Source organism: Nomascus leucogenys, chromosome 22a (genome assembly GCF_006542625.1).
Source record: "Nomascus leucogenys isolate Asia chromosome 22a, Asia_NLE_v1, whole genome shotgun sequence".
In the NCBI taxonomy this organism is placed as follows: Eukaryota; Metazoa; Chordata; class Mammalia; order Primates; family Hylobatidae; genus Nomascus; species Nomascus leucogenys.
Window position 1 is genome coordinate 119346733 of NC_044402.1, and position 18265 is coordinate 119364997.

General features: G+C 48.1%; 2 protein-coding genes across 4 annotated transcripts in view; one reads left to right on the plus strand and one right to left on the minus strand.

Moving 5' to 3' along the window:
- Nucleotides 1-3: 3 nt before the first annotated feature.
- RNF25 (ring finger protein 25) lies at nucleotides 4-8618 on the minus strand. Of its 2 annotated transcripts, XM_003272367.3 has the most exons (10): nucleotides 8490-8618; nucleotides 5177-5251; nucleotides 4811-4913; nucleotides 4651-4718; nucleotides 4484-4553; nucleotides 2317-2388; nucleotides 2074-2217; nucleotides 1284-1376; nucleotides 868-1002; nucleotides 4-664 (listed from the first exon to the last, which is right to left on the minus strand). In XM_003272367.3, exons 1-10 carry the CDS (start codon nucleotides 8528-8530, stop codon nucleotides 86-88), a joined length of 1380 nt encoding a protein of 459 aa, XP_003272415.1. In that variant the 5' UTR covers nucleotides 8531-8618; the 3' UTR covers nucleotides 4-85. The 2 variants fall into 2 exon arrangements, with proteins under 2 accessions (XP_003272415.1, XP_030660096.1); XM_030804236.1 differs by lacking the exon at nucleotides 1284-1376 and having other exon boundaries at nucleotides 8490-8591.
- Nucleotides 8619-8654: 36 nt separating this feature from the next.
- STK36 (serine/threonine kinase 36) overlaps nucleotides 8655-18265 on the plus strand; it is a 31176-nt gene continuing 21565 nt past the window's right edge. For both annotated transcript variants that reach the window (XM_030804248.1, XM_030804249.1), the window contains exons 1-10: nucleotides 8655-8925; nucleotides 9301-9473; nucleotides 10179-10319; nucleotides 10433-10510; nucleotides 12199-12329; nucleotides 12885-13134; nucleotides 15986-16079; nucleotides 16379-16548; nucleotides 16712-16899; nucleotides 17424-17523. In XM_030804248.1, the coding sequence (XP_030660108.1) occupies nucleotides 9390-9473; nucleotides 10179-10319; nucleotides 10433-10510; nucleotides 12199-12329; nucleotides 12885-13134; nucleotides 15986-16079; nucleotides 16379-16548; nucleotides 16712-16899; nucleotides 17424-17523 (1236 nt within the window). In that variant the 5' untranslated portion in view covers nucleotides 8655-8925; nucleotides 9301-9389. The remainder of the gene's footprint in view (nucleotides 8926-9300; nucleotides 9474-10178; nucleotides 10320-10432; nucleotides 10511-12198; nucleotides 12330-12884; nucleotides 13135-15985; nucleotides 16080-16378; nucleotides 16549-16711; nucleotides 16900-17423; nucleotides 17524-18265) is intronic.

Genomic DNA, 18265 nt, shown 5'->3' on the forward strand with positions numbered 1-18265 from the left:
TGCTGAGCAAAGAAAGCCAAAGAAGGCCAAATATCTTTATTGCCCCCCTCCCATCCCCAATTCCCTGTTCCCCCCTCAAGTCCTGCTAGGAACCATCCTCAGATTCCAGGCCCAGGGGCTCCCTCCGAGTACCAGGCCGGTATGCTCCCTGGCCCCGAGGCAGGCGAGGGTAGGAAGAACCAGGTGTCCGGCCTTTAGAGCGCTCCCAGCGAACACAGTCCCCAGTCCTGCGGGGTGGGGGCCCCTGCCAGCTGCCAGGCCCCTTCTCTTGTGGAGGACCTTCAACGCCTTGGCTATGGGGTTCTGGCTTTAGGTCCATGGGCTCCTTGAGGGGCCCCTCAGGAGGTGGCAGTTCCTGGGTGTCACGGGTACCTTTAGGGGCGTGGCACTCCCCTCCCTTCGGGTGCCTCCGTTCGGGCTGTCGCCAGGGACCTCGACTGGGCTTGGGGGGATCTAGCATAGCTTTCTGGGTTTCGCCCAACCTTTGCTGATTTGACCTGGCCCCTGGAATCTTCTCACATATGTACTGGGTCGCCACAGGCAGAGGAGTTGGCAAAGTGGATTGAACGGCTGGTGAGGTGGACAGTTCTGCTGCAAGGGTGCTGGGTGGTTGGGATCCTTTGGAGACATCTACAGCTGACTCAGGTTCCACAGGGGCAGGAGGCTAGAAAGAAGTGACAAGATGCAGTGAGGGAGATGCAGCTCCTCAAGGCGGGGAACTACAGGCCCCTCTCCTACTATCTGGGCTGACCATGATCAGCCTATCATCTTCCTGGTTAGAACAAAGCTCACTCTGGGGCCATGGCTGATTGGGGTTTGTAGGAAGGTTGGTGGCATTACAGGACGACTGGGAAACCCTTCCCTCACCTGCTGAAGGCTGATGAAGTATCGGTTTCGCTCAGCCTCAAGGTCAATGATTCCCCCCCGCTCCTGCTGCCTCTGGTAGAGCCGCTTGCGTTCTTCTTGCTGGCGCAAGCTCTCTGCACTGGGCTGGTACAGCTCCTGGAAGGAAGTATGGCAGAGAGGAAATAATGAACAGCAGAAGGCTGACTCAAACCGCTACTCCTCCGAGGCTGCCTCAGGAGATCTGCACTGGTTTTGCCCCTCAGGTCTGGGCTCCCAGAGTCTTAGGCTCCCGCCAGTGGGGAATGTGGCTTTGCAGAGAGGTCCTAGGCAGTTGAAGCCCAATTTCAGAGATCCCATTTGACACAGACAAGATGCCATTCCTTACTCTTTAGAAAATGCCATTACTCCTGGCTCAGATTGGAAGAAAGTCCCCTTACCATGGGCTGTTGGGGTTCAGGGGCTGCTTTCAGTGAGGCAAGATCATACACGAGGGGCTCTCTGCACACTGGACACTGCACACCGACTGCCTTCTAAAAAAGAGAAAAATCATATGCCTGTGTCACAGCCCAGGACGCCCCCTGGTGCTGACCCATCAGCCAACCTAACCTGCAGAGGGCTGGGACTAAAGGGCACAGGGACACCGGTTCAGCAGTGAGTTGGGACAGAGCATGGGTTGTCTAACTAGAGATCTGGGAACCCCCTGAAACTGCACGCAATATGTAAGTATATATAAGGATGCCCTGGCCAGGCACGGTGGCTCGCGCCTGTAATCCCAGCACTTTGGGAGGCTGAGGTGGGCGGATCACTTGAGGTCATGAGTTTGAGACCAGCCTGGCCAACATGGTGAAACCCCGTCTCTACTGAAAATACAAAAATTGGCTGGGCGTGGTGGCTCGCGCCTATAATCCCAGCTACTTGGGAGGCTGAGGCAGGAGGACTGCTTGAACCCAGGAGGCGGAGGTTGCAGTGAGCCGAGATCACCCTACTGCACTCCAGCCTGGGTGGCAGAGTGAGACTCCATCTCAAAAAAAAAAAAAAAAAAAAAAAGGATGCCCTTTTTTCTGGACAGAGGTAAGAGTTCATTAATCTCAAAATTCATTAATCTCAAGAGTTCATTAATCTATGACCCTAAAAAGGTGAAGAGCCACTGGAATGGAGGGATGGAAAAGGTTGTGAAAGGCTGTGCCTATAGGTGTCAGATGAGCGTGCAGGTGCAGTGAGGTCTACCTGTTTGATTGCAGCATGCTGCCGTTCCTGTTCCTGCTCCTGTCCTTGTACCTTCAGCTCTTGCTCCATGTGCTGGATGTACCGAGCAAGGCAGTGGCAGTGGAAGTAGTGGTAACAGGGTGTTTTGGTAAAGGCCTCCTTCTCCTAGAGGGAAGGCAGATGTAGGGCACTAAGTCAGAGCTCTCTCACAGCCCTCATCTGCTGGTCCCAAACAGAATGCCAGGTCCCAAAAGAGAAACCCACCTGGAAACCATAGAGGCAGATGACACACTGGCCATGAGGGATGTTGTTATCTGTGAGAATTTCCTTCCCTTTCTGAGGAGAGAAGATACTGATTAAACGGGGCTAGGGGGAAGAACAGTGAGCAAGGCCTGTCCACTACTCCTAGGAGTGACTGGCTGGACTTGGCTCCTAGCAGGCCAGTTTGTTACCTTGTGTTTATGCATTTCTGTCTTGGTGACACTCCCTCTGCTGGGAATCAATCCTTCTCTACATCTCGCCCCTCCCCCAAAATTTGATCTTCCTGGTTTCAAAATTCAACCTAATTGTTTTTCCTTTCATTAAATCACTTTTAATATATCTTGGAGATGAAAATAATACACCTTGAGAGAAAAAAATGTTCAATTAAAACTCATCTTCTGGGAGGGCTTTCTTGATTAGCCCCCTTCAATATCACTCCCCTATGGGGCAATGCGTTTGTTCTAAGTCAGCTTTCAGAAAGCATGTCAAGGCATGGACAACCCAAATGGACAGCGAATTCACAAGGCATTGAGTTGGGCTGTGAACTATGCATTTGAATTGTTATTTGAATAGCTAATAGTGTACTCTGGAATTCCACAAAGTCCAAGGCCGCATTGTGGAGGCCTGACCTAGGACTGCTACAGTGGCCTATCAAACCCACTCTGACTCTTAGCCACCCACCTTCATTCTATTCTGAACGTTTTTCTTAAAAATTTAAACTAAGAGAGGCTGGGTGTAGTGGCTCATGCCTATAATCCCAGCACTTTGGGAGGCCGAGGCAGGTGGATAACCTGAAGTCAGGAGTTCAAGACCAGCCTGGCCAACATGGAGAAACCCCATCTCTACTAAAAATACAAAATTAGCTGTGTGTGTGGCGCATGCCTGTAATCCTAGCTATCTGGGAGGCTGAGGCAGGAGAATCACTTGAACCTGGGAGGCAGAGGTTGCAGTGAGCTGAGATCACACTATTGCACTCCAGCCTGGGTGACAGACTGTCTCAAAAATAAAAATAAATAAATAAACAAACTAGGGGAAAATAAAACTGTACTTAATTTTATATATATATATATATTTTTTTTTTTTTTTTTTTTGGAGACAGAGTCCTGCTCTGTCGCCCAGGCTGGAGTGCAGTGGCGCAATCTCGGCTCACTGCAAGCTCCGCCTCCCGGGTTCACGCCATTCTCCTGCCTCAGCCTCTCCGAGTAGCTGGGACTACAGGCGCCCGCCACCACGCCCGGCTAATTTTTGTTTGTATTTTTAGTAGAGACGGGGTTTCACCGTGGTCTCAATCTGTTGACCTCGTGATCCGCCCGCCTCGGCCTCCCAAAGTGCTGGGATTACAAGCGTGAGCCACCGCGCCCGGCCACGCCCGGCTAATTTTTTGTATTTTTAGTAGAGATGGGGTTTCACCATGGTCTCGATCTCCTGACCTCGTGATCTGCCCGCCTCGGCCTCCCAAAGTGCTGGGATTACAAGCGTGAGCCACCACGCCCAGCCTAATTTTATATTTTTAATCTCAAACAATAAAGGTTTTCTGTGTATATTGGAGCTCCAGGTGTTGCTTCATGTGGGTTGTTTCATTAAGCAGTGTATAAGCTCTTTCAGTAAAGGAACCATGACTTTTTCTTTTTTTTTTTTTTTTTTTGAGATGGAGTCTCTGTTGCCCAGGCTGGAGTGCAGTGGCACGATCTTGGCTCCCTGCAACCTCCGCCTCCCGGGTTCAAACGATTCTCCTTTCTCAGCCTCCCAAGTAGCTGAGATTGCAGATGCCCACCACGGTGCCTGGCCAACCATGACTTTTTCTAGTCAGTTCCAATGGCAGTCTAGCCTTCAAATGTTCATTTATGGCTAAGATGCCCCCAAGCAAGATCTGTATCTTTTCCCACTTTCAGTTGCCAGTGTCAAGAGAACAAGACATACACTGAAACTGACGCAAGAAAAATTCAAGGTGAAGAGGAAATGTCATTTTCCATCAAGATGCTGGCATAGGCAACTTGGAGAAGCTACTGAACTGTCTTTTGGGAAGTTTTTCAAATAGAAGAGTCTCATTTCTCTGGATTAATTTAGGCCTTACCTAATGACTCCAGATCTGTTTAAGATTTTAGGCCCATGGTTTCCCTTTTACAGCTAGAAACTGCGCTAACATACCCCAGACTAGCGCACCTCTTACCTCAATGAGTTCATAGAGCATGGCAGTCCCCAGCCCAGCCTTGGCCACATGTCCCAGCACCTGTAAGATCCTGGAGGAAAAGGGCAAACCAAATATTAGGCCTGCCCATTTCCGTCACCGGGTAAAGCTGTAGCTGAGTTTTCCCTGTTCTGACAGGTTCAACTTACGTGTGGATCTGTTCATCTGAAAGTCCTCGGGGATTTCGGATAGAGATCTGTGGCACCTCATGGGGATACTAGTGGGGGCAAATAACAAGTTACTGCTGAAGTGATCCACCCCAGGGACTCTCCCCTTCCTCCCTCTGCTGCCACACAGTAGGGGCTTCACCTCTGCTGGGACCTGAAGCACCAGAGTGAAGCAGACATACTGTGAATCCTGGTCCTCTGCAGTGGCAGGATGCAAAGTGATGTAGATCTCCCATGGTGAAGTTCTGCAGGTGGATCAAGTAGACACGCAGATGTGACTGAGTAGGGGCTTGGGGGCTAGGGAGGATGGGGCTGAGACAGTAAAGTGGGCAAAGGAAGTACACATTGGACTCTTTCTTTTGGGGTAGGATTAAAGGAATAGCTTTTGTCTACACAAGAGAAATATTATCTCTTAATCAAGGCTCACAATGTCTTAAGACCCAGATTTGGCATAGAACCTCTCCTCATTACCAGGGGGACTCCTGCCCACCACTGGTTGAATACATACCTGCCATTTCCTTTAATCACCTGTAGTTCATCCAGATAGATGGACTCCAACACTTCAACTTCAGAGGGAAGGACCCTAGAGACAGGAGTAGACTGACTCACCATTACAGCTCTCCCTGTGGAAGCCTGCTAAGGCCAATAAAGGCGGGCTTTGTAGAAAAATGGTAATCTACCAGAATGCATTCTCCTGCTAAACTCCTTAAAAACAAGGAATATGTTACCTTAAGTTGTCAACTGGCCAAATAGGAGGCATGGAAATCAGAATTTTAGGCATCGTTTCTGCCAACAGATGAAGAAGTGGATTCTAGAGAAGTAAAATGACTAACCAAGGCTTAACATAGGTAGAACTGGGCCCAGAGCCAGGTTTCCTGACTCCCTGTTTAAGTTTCATTCCCCTTAGTGGCTGACTCTTTGGTCTAGAGATATGGCACCCATTCATTAGCATTAATGTTACCAATATTACTCCAACCTTTCCCTACGTCACTGTCCAGTGTGGATCCCAGTGCCTTGGCTACTGTCTACATACAGTTTTAACACCAGTCACCCTAAGCCTTCTTAAAGGAGATAGCAACCTCAACACAACATGTCTAGGGTGGTGTAAAGGCTGTGTTGTAATGGAAGAGCCAGCAGCCTCAGAGTTAGTAACAGGTACCAATCACTTACAAGCTATGCAATCTGGGACGTGACCTCTCTGTAAGCTTAAGTTATCCTGTCTGTCACATATAGATAATAACACCTACTCTCTAGGGTTATTGTGAGGATAAAAGGTGATTTGTTTACATAAAGTACCTAATAGTATCTGGGCTATAGTAGCTAGTCTACGTCCTTTTTTTCCTGTCTGTATATAACCTTCTCCCTTAGAAGGAAAGAGGGAAGGAGGGAGGTAATAGAGTGCTCTGGATGTATTTATGACCCTGGCTGTCTGGTTGATCTAGATCAGCCTGTTGAGGTTAGGATCCATGGTTCTGATGTAAATCAAGGGACACACATGCTTAAGCATAGAAACAGCAGTTGTAATGAAATTGAAGCTGAGTGATCAGTTTGTGTCTACAGTTCTACCAAGTGATACATGGAAAAATGCATACTTTGCTCTCTCACACTGCTCCCTCTTCATTCTAAGAGTAAGGCTGCCCCAGCACGACCTATGTCAGTGTTGTTAAGTCTTAGGCAGAAACTTCAAAATATAAAATATAAAGCTTTACACCTCACAGATAACAGTGTAGTTTTGGCTGACATGGGAGTGGGAGTCTCACAGTACTACAGGCTGCTGTCATTGTTGCTGTCTCCATGGCTCAGGGTGTCTCCCCTGAATCTTAAAAGTTCCCCTGAACAGGTGAACTATAAGTTATCCCAACACTTTGGGAGGCTGAGGTGGGAGGATCACTTGAGGCCAGGAGTTCGAGACCAGCCTGGGCAATAAAGCGAGACACTATCTCTACAAAAAATAAAAAATTAGCTGGACACGGTGGTCCCAGCTACTTGGGAGGCTGAGGCAGAAGAATCACTGGAGCCCAGGAGGTCGAGGCTGTAGTGAGCCATGATCTTGCCACTGTACTCCAGCCTGGGTGACAAAGTAAGACTCTATCTCTTAAAAAAAAAAAAAAAGTTTCCCCGAACACTTTGAAAACCAGTAGTCTAGATAGTCTTAATAAAGGCCTGTACTAGCTGGGCTCCCTGAACCAATGTAACACCGAGGTGTAGCCTCAGTCAAGTGGCCCTTCAATACTTCGCCCACCCTAGTTACGTGGGTCCTGGATGGGATGGTGGTAAGGTGGTGACAACAAAATGGGGGAAGGGGGCCGGGCGCGGTGGCTCAGGCCTGTAATCCCAGCACTTTGGGAGGCCGAGGCAGGTGGATCATGAGGTCAGGAGATCGAGACCATCCTGGCTAACAGGGTGAAACCCCGTCTCTACTAAAAATCACAAAAAATTAGCTGGGTGTGGTGGCGGGTGCCTGTAGTCCCAGCTACTCAGGAGGCTGAGGCAGGAGAATGGCGTGAACCGGGGAGGTGGAGCTTGCAGTGAGCCAAGGTCGCGCCACTGCACTCCAGCCTGGGCGACAGAGCGAGACTCCGTCTCAAAAAAGAAAAAAAAAAAAATGGGGAAGGGGGGACTGAAGAATGTCCTAGTACAAAGAATCTAAGGTGTGGAGTCAGACAGATATGGATTTCTAGTCGTAATTTTCTATCTTTTGGCAAATCACTTTACTTCTTTGGGGCTCATGTAGTCTTCCCAGGTGCCTGCGACTCAGTTATTAATGAAAAGGAGGCCGGGTGTGGTGGCTCACGCCTGTAATTCCAGCACCTTGGGAGGCTGAGGTGGGAGGATCACTCGAACCCAGAGGTTCAAGACCAGCCTGGCCAACATGGCAAAACTCCGTCTCTACAAAAAATACAAAAATTAGCCGGGCATGGTGGCACACACCTGTAGTCTCAGCTACTCGGAAGGCTGAGGCAGGAGGATCACCTGAGCCTGGAGAGGTCGAGGCTGCAGTGAGCCGTAATCGCACCACCGCACTCCAGCGTGGGCGAGAGTGAGACTCTGCCTCAAAAAACAAAACAAAACAAAAAACAGACTTAAGTATATTACAAATCCGTCGTGATCCTCTCAACTATTCTGAGGTAGATGCCACACCCCTCCCTTTTTTTTTTTTTTTTTACAGCTGAGGACACTGACTCACAGAAGCTAGATGGCCTGGTCAGCATCATACAGCTAATAAAATACGGAGTTAACCCACATTGATCCTACTTCCAAATCCCAGAGTCCTTCCATGTTCTAGTCTTTAGTTAAGAATGCTTGAGAGAAGGACTAGAGAGACTTTATGTGAGGTGTAAAGCTTTATTCATACAATAGTCCTCACTAGTGCTGTGTGGGAGAGAGAAGGCTGAGGAAAGCGTCGGCGGAAAAAGGCTGATCCAAGGGGAAAGGGGGACCGGAACTGGAGGGCACTGGTTCTGAGAGGCGAAAGGGAGATGGGGAGGTCTGATGGGCAGACATCCCCCAAAGCCCCTGAGAAAATTCATTTGAGGAGGAGAGAAAGGGATGGCGTGAAGCTGGAGGAAAGGGGATCGAGCCGGATAAGGCGAGGCCTGAACTGGCCTGGCGGGCGCAGACCCGGTCTCCTCTCACTCAGATCAGCGCCCCTCCACCCTCCCGTTCCCCAGTCCAGAAGCTCTCCCAGAGATGTCAGCATCTCTGCCATCCCTCATCCCTCGCTCCACCCCACATGCCCGCCGTACGGACCGTCTGCGACAGCCGCTAGGCCTCTGGACTAGATCCAGGCTGTCAGCCAAAGCCCATGCCCCCAAAGTTACCAGTCCTCCTCCCCTGCAGCTGCAGAAGCAGACGCCGCCATATCTTCACCGGCCCGCAGCCGGAACCGGAAATGCCCTTAGGGAAGTCGGAGGCGGAAAACTAAGAGGGGTGGGCAGCTAGCGTCGTTTCTAGGCAACCGCAGACTCCGGGTCCTTGGGCGGGCCTGATGGCCCTGAGGCAGTTCGGATGTGTACCAGGAAGTGCCCATGTGTGGTCCGCCGTCCCTCCCACACCTCTGAGCGCCTTTGTCCTCTGAACTTCTCACCAGTTCTAGCGAGTAAAATTGTAAGAAAGGGAGCCGAAAGAGACCGGCGGGAGAGGCGGGTAGAGAAGAATTATAATTCAGGCAACGTATGCAGGCAGCCAGAAGAGATGGGGCTAAACGCCAGGGAATCCGTCCCTTGGCCTGAGGAGCTTGGAGCTCCTAGGCTGGAGGTGAGAGAGGGGCTCTGGCCTGCGAAGCGCACGGGCCGGGGGGTCTGAAAGCGGGTGCTGAGGAGACTGGGAGTGGCAGGAACTTGGGGGAGACTCGAAGGAGCAGGGTTGGTTGGGCGAGGCTAGGTTGAAAGAGCAGGGTCGAGTGAGCCAAGCTGGGTGAGGGAGAAGGGGGACCAGGTGTTAGGTGGGCATGGGGCCGGGTTGGGGACAGGAGGCTGAAAGTGGGGAGGAACTACAAAGAGAAGCTCTGTTTGTTCCAAGATCACATCATCTTTGCATCCATTCCACCCTCCCGTGTTTTTTGAGGCTTTATTGTGAAAAAGAGGAAAAGGCAAGGTGGCTAACATTTTTCCTTTCCCATGCCCCAACTAGGCCTCCCAGATGTTGTGGAACTGTCCCTGGATCTATAGCTCTTCACCGTCTCTACCTTCTTCCTTCTAAGAGATCCTGAAACCTCTGTCATGGAAAAGTACCACGTGCTGGAGATGATTGGAGAAGGCTCTTTTGGGAGGGTGTACAAGGGTCGAAGAAAATACAGTGCTCAGGTGCTGCACAAAGAGGGATACCTTTTGGGTGGGATTTGGTACCCCCAACTCCAGTGGAAAATGGGTCTAGAAGGAATATATTTATACCAGTTTGTATTCCTAAGGTACTGATTCCCTCATACTTCTTATGGAGTATAAGCTCTGAAGTTGGATTATTTGGGTGCAAATTCAATCTCCACCGCTTTCTAGCCCTAGAATTATGGACAAATTACTTAACTTCTCTATGTCTCAATTTCCTCATCTCTAGAATGGGGATAAGAACAGCAACTGATTGATGGAGTTTGAGGATTAAATATGTTGTCACATTAAATCACTTAGTGCAGTGCCTGGCTGTTAGTAAACAACAAATATTATTAGTCTCTAGCACACCATGTAATAAGAGGTAAACCACTTGAACTCTATTATTTTGTCTTCATTTTTTTTTCCTTTCCTTTCTCCTAAATCTCATCTTGAGTGCTTTGGTCAAATCAGAACACTTCTCCCAGAAGGGGAAATGTTTTGCAGATGCTGTTTCCTCCTGGGATGAGGAGTGGGGAAAGCCTGGATAAGGCCAGGGTACCATGGAGAAAATGGAAGCAGGAGACTAACAGAAATAATAAGAGTTACTCAAACACTCTGAAGTCTGACTTCTGGAGCTCTGGGATTAAGGCTGAAATTCTAGCAGTAGTGTGATTAGGCATTAACTTTTCACCTTACCACTGACAGGTCGTGGCCCTGAAGTTCATCCCAAAATTGGGGCGCTCAGAGAAGGAGCTGAGGAATTTGCAACGAGAGATTGAAATCATGCGGGGTCTGCGGCATCCCAACATTGTGCATATGCTTGACAGCTTTGAAACTGACAAAGAGGTGTGCTTTGACAGTTTTGGGCCCCATCTCCCCAAGCACAAGGGTTCCAGGAATTTCCCAACCTCAGAATACATGAATCTGGAGCCATCAGTGCCACTGCCTTCTCTCTGTAGGTGGTGGTGGTGACAGACTATGCTGAGGGTGAGCTCTTTCAGATCCTAGAAGATGATGGAAAACTTCCCGAAGACCAGGTATGCTTTCTGCCTTCAACTTCTCCCCACCACCGACCTCTCTCCAGGTTAGAGAACTGGCAGAGCAAGCTAAGGACACTGAGAGTCTCCATTTCAAGACTTCTGAGAAGAATATGAGAGTCTTGGCTGGGCGCGGTGGCTCACGCTTGTAATCCCAGCACTTTGGGAGGCCGAGGCGGGCGGATCATGAGGTCAGCAGATCGAGACCACGGTGAAACCCCGTCTCTACTAAAAATACAAAAAAATTAGCCGGGCGTGGTGGTGGGCGCCTGTAGTCCCAGCTACTTGGAGAGGCTGAGGCAGGAGAATGGCGTGAACCCGGGAGGCGGAGCTTGCAGTGAGCCGAGATCACGCCACTGCACTCCAGCCTGGGCGACAGAGCGAGACTCCGTCTCAAAAAAAAAAAAAAAAAAAAAGAGAGTCTAGGTATATAGAGGCAGTGTAGTGTGGGAGTAAATTATGTAAACATTGGAGCCAAAATATCTGAGTAGGAAGCTTGGCTCTGCTCCTTCCTAGCTGGGTCTCCTTGAACAAGTTGCTTTAATTTCTTTGTGCTTAGTTTCCTAATTTGTAAGATGGAGATAATAATCATGTTTGCCTTCTAAGTCTATGGTGAAGAGTGTTAATTCATGTAATGTGTTTGAATAGTTAGCTATTATTAACATTGTTGTTATTAGATACCTTTAGGGAAGAAAGGCCAGTGTAATGGTACCAGAAAGGGGCCAGTAAGAATAAAGGTTGTGGGGAGTCAGGATTTGGCACCAAGACGTAGTGGTTAGCAGTGGGATTTTGTTGCACATATCCTCTAGCCACATTTATTCTAGGTGTTTCTCTGTACCCAAACAAGTAGGCCCCCCTTGGGATTCATTATTGCAGCATTCCCTTTCCTTCTGAGCACTCACCACTATTTGTAAGTAATCATATTTTTAAAATTATTTTATTTTTAATTGAATTTTATATTTTGAGACAGAGTCTTGCTTTGTTGCCCAGGCTGGAGTGCAGTGGCACGATCTTGGCTCACAGCAACCTCCGCCTCCCAGGTTCAAGCAATTCTCGTGCCTCAGCCTCCCCAGTAACCAGGATTATAGCATGCGCCACCATGCCTAGCTAATTTTGTACTTTTAGTAGAGATGGGGTCTCACCATGCTGGCCAGGCTGGTCTCGAACTCCTGGCCTCAGGTGATCTGCCAGCCTCAGCCTCCCAAAGTGCTGGGATTACAGGTGTGAGCCGCCATGCCCAACCACCATATTTGTTTTATCTGTCTTGTTTGTTTGTCTGACTACTTTTCTTGAAAAAAGACATTTTGTCTTGTTTTATAACAGGTAATGTGTATTGAATATTTACTATGTGCCAGGCACCATTCTGAGTATTATTTTGCATGCTTTAACTCAGTCCTCAAAATAATCCTCCAAGGTAGATGGCGTTATTATGTAGATTGTCACCTTAGTTTGCCCATGGTCAAGCAGATAGTAAATGAGATTCAATAAATTTTTCTTGAATGAATGAATGAGCAAATGAAAGAGTGATTAAACAAGGGGAACAATAACTAAGAAAGGAATAGTGTGAAGCTCTGCAAGAAAGGGAAGGAAGAAAAGATTAGCAGTAACATTAGGAGAAGTTTTTGGGCTTGTCAGCCAGCTGCTGCTTCTAACCTTTTTTTTCTTTCTTCCACTTCTTTAACTTCTAGGTTCAGGCCATTGCTGCCCAGTTGGTGTCAGCCCTGTACTATCTGCATTCCCACCGCATCCTACACCGAGACATGAAGCCTCAGAACATCCTCCTTGCCAAGGGTGGTGGCATCAAGCTCTGTGACTTTGGGTAAAGATTCTGAGCATCCATCTTAAGCTTCCAGTTCCACAGGGAATCTTTTTTTTTTTTTTTTTTTGAGATGGAGTTGGCACTCTTGTTACCCAGGCTGGAGTGCAATGGTGCGATCTCCGCTCACCGCAACCTCTGCCTCCTGGGTTCAAGCAATTCTACTGCCTCAGCCTCCAGAGTGGCTGGGATTACAGGCACATGCCACCATGCCTGGCTAATTTGGTATTTTTAGTAGAGATGGGGTTTCTCCATGTTGGTCAGGCTGGTCTCAAACTCCTGACCTCAGGTGATCTGCCCACCTCGGCCTCCCAAAGTGCTGGGATTACAGGCATGAGCCACCGAGCCTGGCCCCACAGGGAATCTTAGACCATACTCTTGACTTATTTGGGCCTCATTTTAGAACCGGAGCTGGAGACTGGGACTGCTGCTGGGTCTTCTGGAACCTAATCAAAGATGCTCCCTCTGCTCCGGTTTAGGATATCTCCATGTTAGGTAGTAGTGACCAGGTTTAGAATATCTTTTCCCTTTCCATTTCCATCCCATTATCTTCTGCAGATTTGCCCGGGCTATGAGCACCAACACAATGGTACTGACGTCCATCAAAGGCACACCACTCTATATGTCTCCAGAGCTGGTGGAGGAGCGACCCTACGACCACACAGCGGACCTCTGGTCTGTTGGCTGCATACTGTATGAACTGGCAGTAGGCACCCCTCCCTTCTATGCTACAAGCATCTTTCAGCTGGTCAGCCTCATTCTCAAGGACCCTGTGCGCTGGCCCTCAACCATCAGTCCCTGCTTTAAGGTAATGAATATTGAAAGGGAGATGACTTTTACATTAGAGATCTGTCTCCGTCTGCCTCTGTTCCTTTTTACAAAATCCTTTTCCAGAGCTGAGGCAGGACTTTGCAGTTACTGAATTAATGGCTGTGTTATTCTGTTCTCGCATTGCTATACAGAACTACCTGAGACTGGGTAATTTATAAAGAAAAGAGGTTTAATTGGCTCACAGCTCCATAGCCTGTACAGGAAGGATGGCTGGGGAAGCCTCAGGAAACTTACAGTCATGACGGAAAGCAAAGGGGAAACAGGCATGTCTTACGTGGCGGACCAGGAGGAAGAGAGAGAAGGGGAAGGTGCTACACACTTTTTTTTTTTTTGAGACACAGTTTTTTTTTTTTTTTTTTGAGACGGAGTCTCGCTCTGTCGCTCAGACTGAAGTGCAGTGGTGTGATCTTGGCTCACTGCAAGCTCTGCCTCACAGGTTCACACCATTCTCCTGCCTCAGCCTCCTGAGTAGCTGGGATTACAGGTGCCCACCACCACACCCGGCTAATTTTTTTGTATTTTTTAGTAGAGACAGGGTTTCACCATGTTAGCCAGCATTGTCTTGATCTCCTGACCTCGTGACTCACCCACCTTGGCCTCCCAAAGTGCTGGGATTACAGCCATGAGCCACTGCTCCCAGCCTGAGACAGAGTTTTGCTTTTGTTGTCCAGGCTGGACTGCAATGGCACGATCTTGGCTTACCGCAACCTCTGCTCCCTGCCTCAGCCTCCTGAGTAGCTGGGATTACAGGCATGCACCACCATGCCTGGCTAATTTTGTATTTTTAGTAGAGATGAGTTTTCTCCATATTGGTCAGGCTGGTCTCAAACTCCCAACCTCAGGTAATCCGCCTGCCTCGGCCTCCCAAAGTGGTGGGATCATAGGCTTGAGCCACCGCGCCCAGCTGGTGCTTCACACTTTTAAACAGCCAGATCTCGTGAAAATTCACTCACTGTCATGAGAACAGCAAGGGGGAAGTCTTCCCCCATGATCCAGTCACCTCCTATGAGACCCCTCCTCTAACATTGGGGATTACAATTCAACATGAGATTTGGATGGGGACACAAATCCAAACCATATCAATGCTGGAATTGGGCCAGGCAACCTTGCTTTTCTACTGCAGGGTCTTATTCTGGGAGGGTGTTCTAAAGTTTGCCAAACCTGAGAATGGTAACTCCACTTTGAGCCAGGCTATGCTTTATCACAATGAAAAGGTAATTGGAAGATACCAGAGATCGATACTGGTCCTCTTACATGCCATCTATTCCACTTATTTCCTGTCAGATGCAATGTCCACATTCTAGATGTTATCTACATAGCTTTCAGTCCAAAGCTATCAGAATGGTGAGAGCTGGTGGAGCTGGTTCAGTGATTAGGGGCAGATGATAGCGGTGGTGCCTACTCATTGTGACTAAGTCAGTAGTCTGGAGGAGGGAAGAGAGTAGGAGAGGAGTTGGACTTCTTTTCTATTTCTTTTTTTTTTGAGACGGAGTCTTGCTCTGTCACCCAGGCTGGAGTGCAGTGGCACGATCTCGGCCCACTGCAAGCTCTGCCCTCCGGATTCATGCCATTCTCCTGCCTCAGCCTCCTGAGTAGCTGGGACTACAGGTATCCGCCACCACACCCGGCTAATTTTTTGTAATTTTTAGTGGAGACAGGGTTTCACCATGTTAGCCAGGATGGTCTCCATCTCCCAACCTCATGATCAGCCCGCCTTGGCCTCCCAAAGTGCTGGGATTGCAGGCGTGAGCCACTGCGCCTGGCCTCTATTTCTTTTTTAATTAATTAATTTTTTTTTTTTATTTTTTAGAGACAGGGTCTCACTGTGTTGCCCAGGCTTGTCTCAAACTCCTGGCCTCGAGCAATCTTTCTGTCTCAACTCCTAAAGAGTTAGGATTACAGGCATGAACCACTGCACCCAACCTTCTTTTATTTTTTATGTAGGGCAAGATTATGGATTTTCAATAGAATTTAAATGCAGTCTTCTCCCAGAGTGAAACCTTATTACAGCTTTGCTTTATCTGAGATGAAAAGGGACAACAAATTTCTCCCCTGTTTAGTTGAGGGGGCCCGAATAATTGTCAAGAATAATCTAAATGAAGGAATCTTAAGTGGAAGAGGTGCACATAGGATATTCATTCTCCCTATGGGCAGATATGCAGGTATCTCCAGCAAGATCCATAGTTATACAGATCACTTTAGAACAGTGGTCATAATCTACTAGTACCTCTGTTCCTATTTGAGGCCCAACTGAGGATTTCCCCAGATTCCTGATAATAGGTGTATCCTTTTCAGAGACTGTCTCCCTATCTCTCTACCTCTGAAGACTTGCAGAAAGATTTCTGTTTTTGAGTACTCCCAAACACACCTTCACGCAATTACTTGTGCGTGTGAGTGTGCTTATAACCAAAAATGCATCTGTTCCTACCCAGCCACAAACAAACCATAGTCAAAGGGAGGACAGCGTGAATAGTTTGGGAGTTCTTTGAATGTTTGCTTTCTGAAGATCATTAAGAAGGTGACATCTCTTTCTCCCAGTGTTTTTTCTCCCTTTTTTACAAAGTTGGTGCATTAAAATTTGTTTTTACTTCTGGGGTTACAAAATGTCTATGAACAGGATTTGGGGTCTTGTCCCTAGGAGGTGAGACAGTGGTCTGTCCATGATTTCAGCCAGGAAAATGGGACCTGAACAAAGTTTTTAGAGGGCATGATCAAGAGCAGCTCATCTGCTGTGAGAATGGATATGGGATTCTTGGTTTGCTAGTTCTGCTGATAGAGACTTAAGGGAAGGGAAAGAATGACTGATGGAATATTTTTTCTCTCTGTAGAACTTCCTGCAGGGACTGCTCACCAAAGACCCACGGCAGCGACTGTCCTGGCCAGACCTCTTATATCACCCCTTTATTGCTGGTCATGTCACCAGTGAGTCATCAGGGTTCCCAGGGCTCTTGGACTTCCCAGTACTCCATCCAAACTACTTCCCTTTCCCTTCCCCGACCATCTAGATCTAACATGTCCTCTTTCCTCCACCAGCTTGAACTTTCTTCCTAGCCCTTCGCTTAACCTTTGCCACTTCCCTTGCAACCCCACTCTCTCTCTGGCACTTTTTCAAAATGATCTTCTTCCACAGAAGCCTAGAGACACTGAAGTTGTCCCTGGCCAAGTGGACACAGGGACTATGGCCCCCATGATCATGTCTTCCTCCTCTTCCCTCCCTGCAGTAATAACTGAGCCAGCAGGCCTAGATTTGGGGACCCCATTCACCAGCCGCCTACCCCTAGAACTTCAGGTCCTAAAGGACGAACAGGCCCATCGATTGGCCCCCAAGGGTAATCAGTCTCGCATCTTGACTCAGGCCTATAAACGCATGGCTGAGGAGGCCATGCAGAAGGTGTGTTGGGCAGAGGAAAATATGTGAAATGACCAGGCTAGTGACTGGGGAGTTAGAGGAGGAGGGTGACTTCCTAGGGTTGGAGAAGGGCTGTAAATAGCATTCATATTATCCTATAGCAATCAAATAGCTCTGATTCAGTGTTGCCCCCTACCTCCCACAGAAACATCAGAACACAGGACCTGCCCTTGAGCAAGAGGACAAGACCAGCAAGGTGGCTCCTGGCACAGCCCCTCTGCCCAGACTGGGGGCCACTCCTCAGGAATCAAGCCTCCTGGCTGGGATCTTAGCCTCAGAATTGAAGAGCAGCTGGGCTGAGTCAGGGACTGGAGAGGCGCCCTCTGCACCTCGGTGAGAAGGGTATAGTTAGGGATTTGTAGAGTGAGGTATCTTGCACATCTTTGACTCTAGCCAAAGTAAATACAAAATGGTCCCTGTCACTAGCCACTGCCTAAACATGGATAGAGCCTTGAGAGACTGAGTCCTGGATTCTTGGATTCTAATTATAGATGTTTTTCTGATTCATCAGGAAACTTTGGGACTTTCTCTTCTTTATGTACATTGAAAGGTTGGCTGAAAGGGAAAGGATCATCTCCATCCAAAAGGGAAGATTGTTTTAGTTAAAAGCCATAGGTGAAAACTGCAAAGTAGACTCGAGAATAAGCTCTAAAGTGAGAAGACAGTTAAGGATATTTTTGTAGTACTCAACATATCCTGTACTGGTCATATGCCACATCCCAGAAAGAAGTCTCCTCTAGTCCATCCTATATGGCTTGTTTCTCATTCCTATCCTGGGTCTACAGAGAGGGACAAGTTAACGAACCCTAAGAGTCATAGGTTTGGAACCCATTCTACTTCCTGGCTTCCTCCGGCAGGGAAAACCGGACCACCCCAGATTGTGAACCAGCATTCCCAGAGGAGAGGCCAGAGGTGCTGGGCCAGCGGAGCACTGATGCAGTGGACCTGGAAAATGAGGTGAGCCCTAGGGGCTGTTACTGACTTTGTCTCTTTCATGGGATGTTAAGTCTAGGTAGATGTTTTTCTAGAACAGTGATTCCCAACTCCCTAAGTATGAGCTCCCTTTGTGTTAAAAAGTATTGCTTTATTATTATAGATTTTAATTGTACAGTATCTGAACATATAATTATTTAAAATGGAAACACATAGGTAAAAATGAAAGTCCTCATTGAGTCAGTCTCCAAGGTGACCAGTGTTATTAATTTAGTCTGTCTTCTTCCAAACTTTCTGTAATTTCACACACATGCATAAGCACACATAGGCATTTATAGTTTGCTGTTTTTACATTACTGAGTTTTATTATATGTGTTGTTTTGCATCATACCTCCTTCACTGTATAATCTGGGATCTTTCTACACCAGAGCATGTAGTTTTACCACAATCCTTTTTTTTTTTTTTTCTGAGACAGAGTCTCACCCTGTCACCCAGGCTGGATTGCAATGGTGCAATCTTGGCTCACTGCAACCTCCACCTCCTGGGTTCAAGCGATTCTCCTGCCTCAGCCTCTTGAGTAGCTGGGATTACAGGCGCCCACCACCACACGTGGCTAATTTTGGTATTTTTAATAGAGATGGGGTTTTACCATGTTGGCCAGGCTAGTCACAAACTCCTGACCTCAGGTGATCTGCCCGCCTCAACCTCCCAAAGTGCTGGGATTACAGGCATGAGCCACTGTGCCTGGTCTACAACATTTTACTAT

Bases quoted from the DNA above. Each gene is read 5' to 3' on its own strand.
- RNF25 (XM_003272367.3), bottom strand. From the start codon at position 8,530: ATGGCGGCGTCTGCTTCTGCAGCTGCAGGGGAGGAGGACTG. The intron at 4,554-4,650 runs GTAAGTTGAACC...CTTTTCCTCCAG, and splicing joins TCAGATGAACAGATCCACAC to GATCTTACAGGTGCTGGGAC. The intron at 2,218-2,316 runs GTGGGTTTCTCT...CCTTCCCTCTAG, and splicing joins TCTGCCTCTATGGTTTCCAG to GAGAAGGAGGCCTTTACCAA.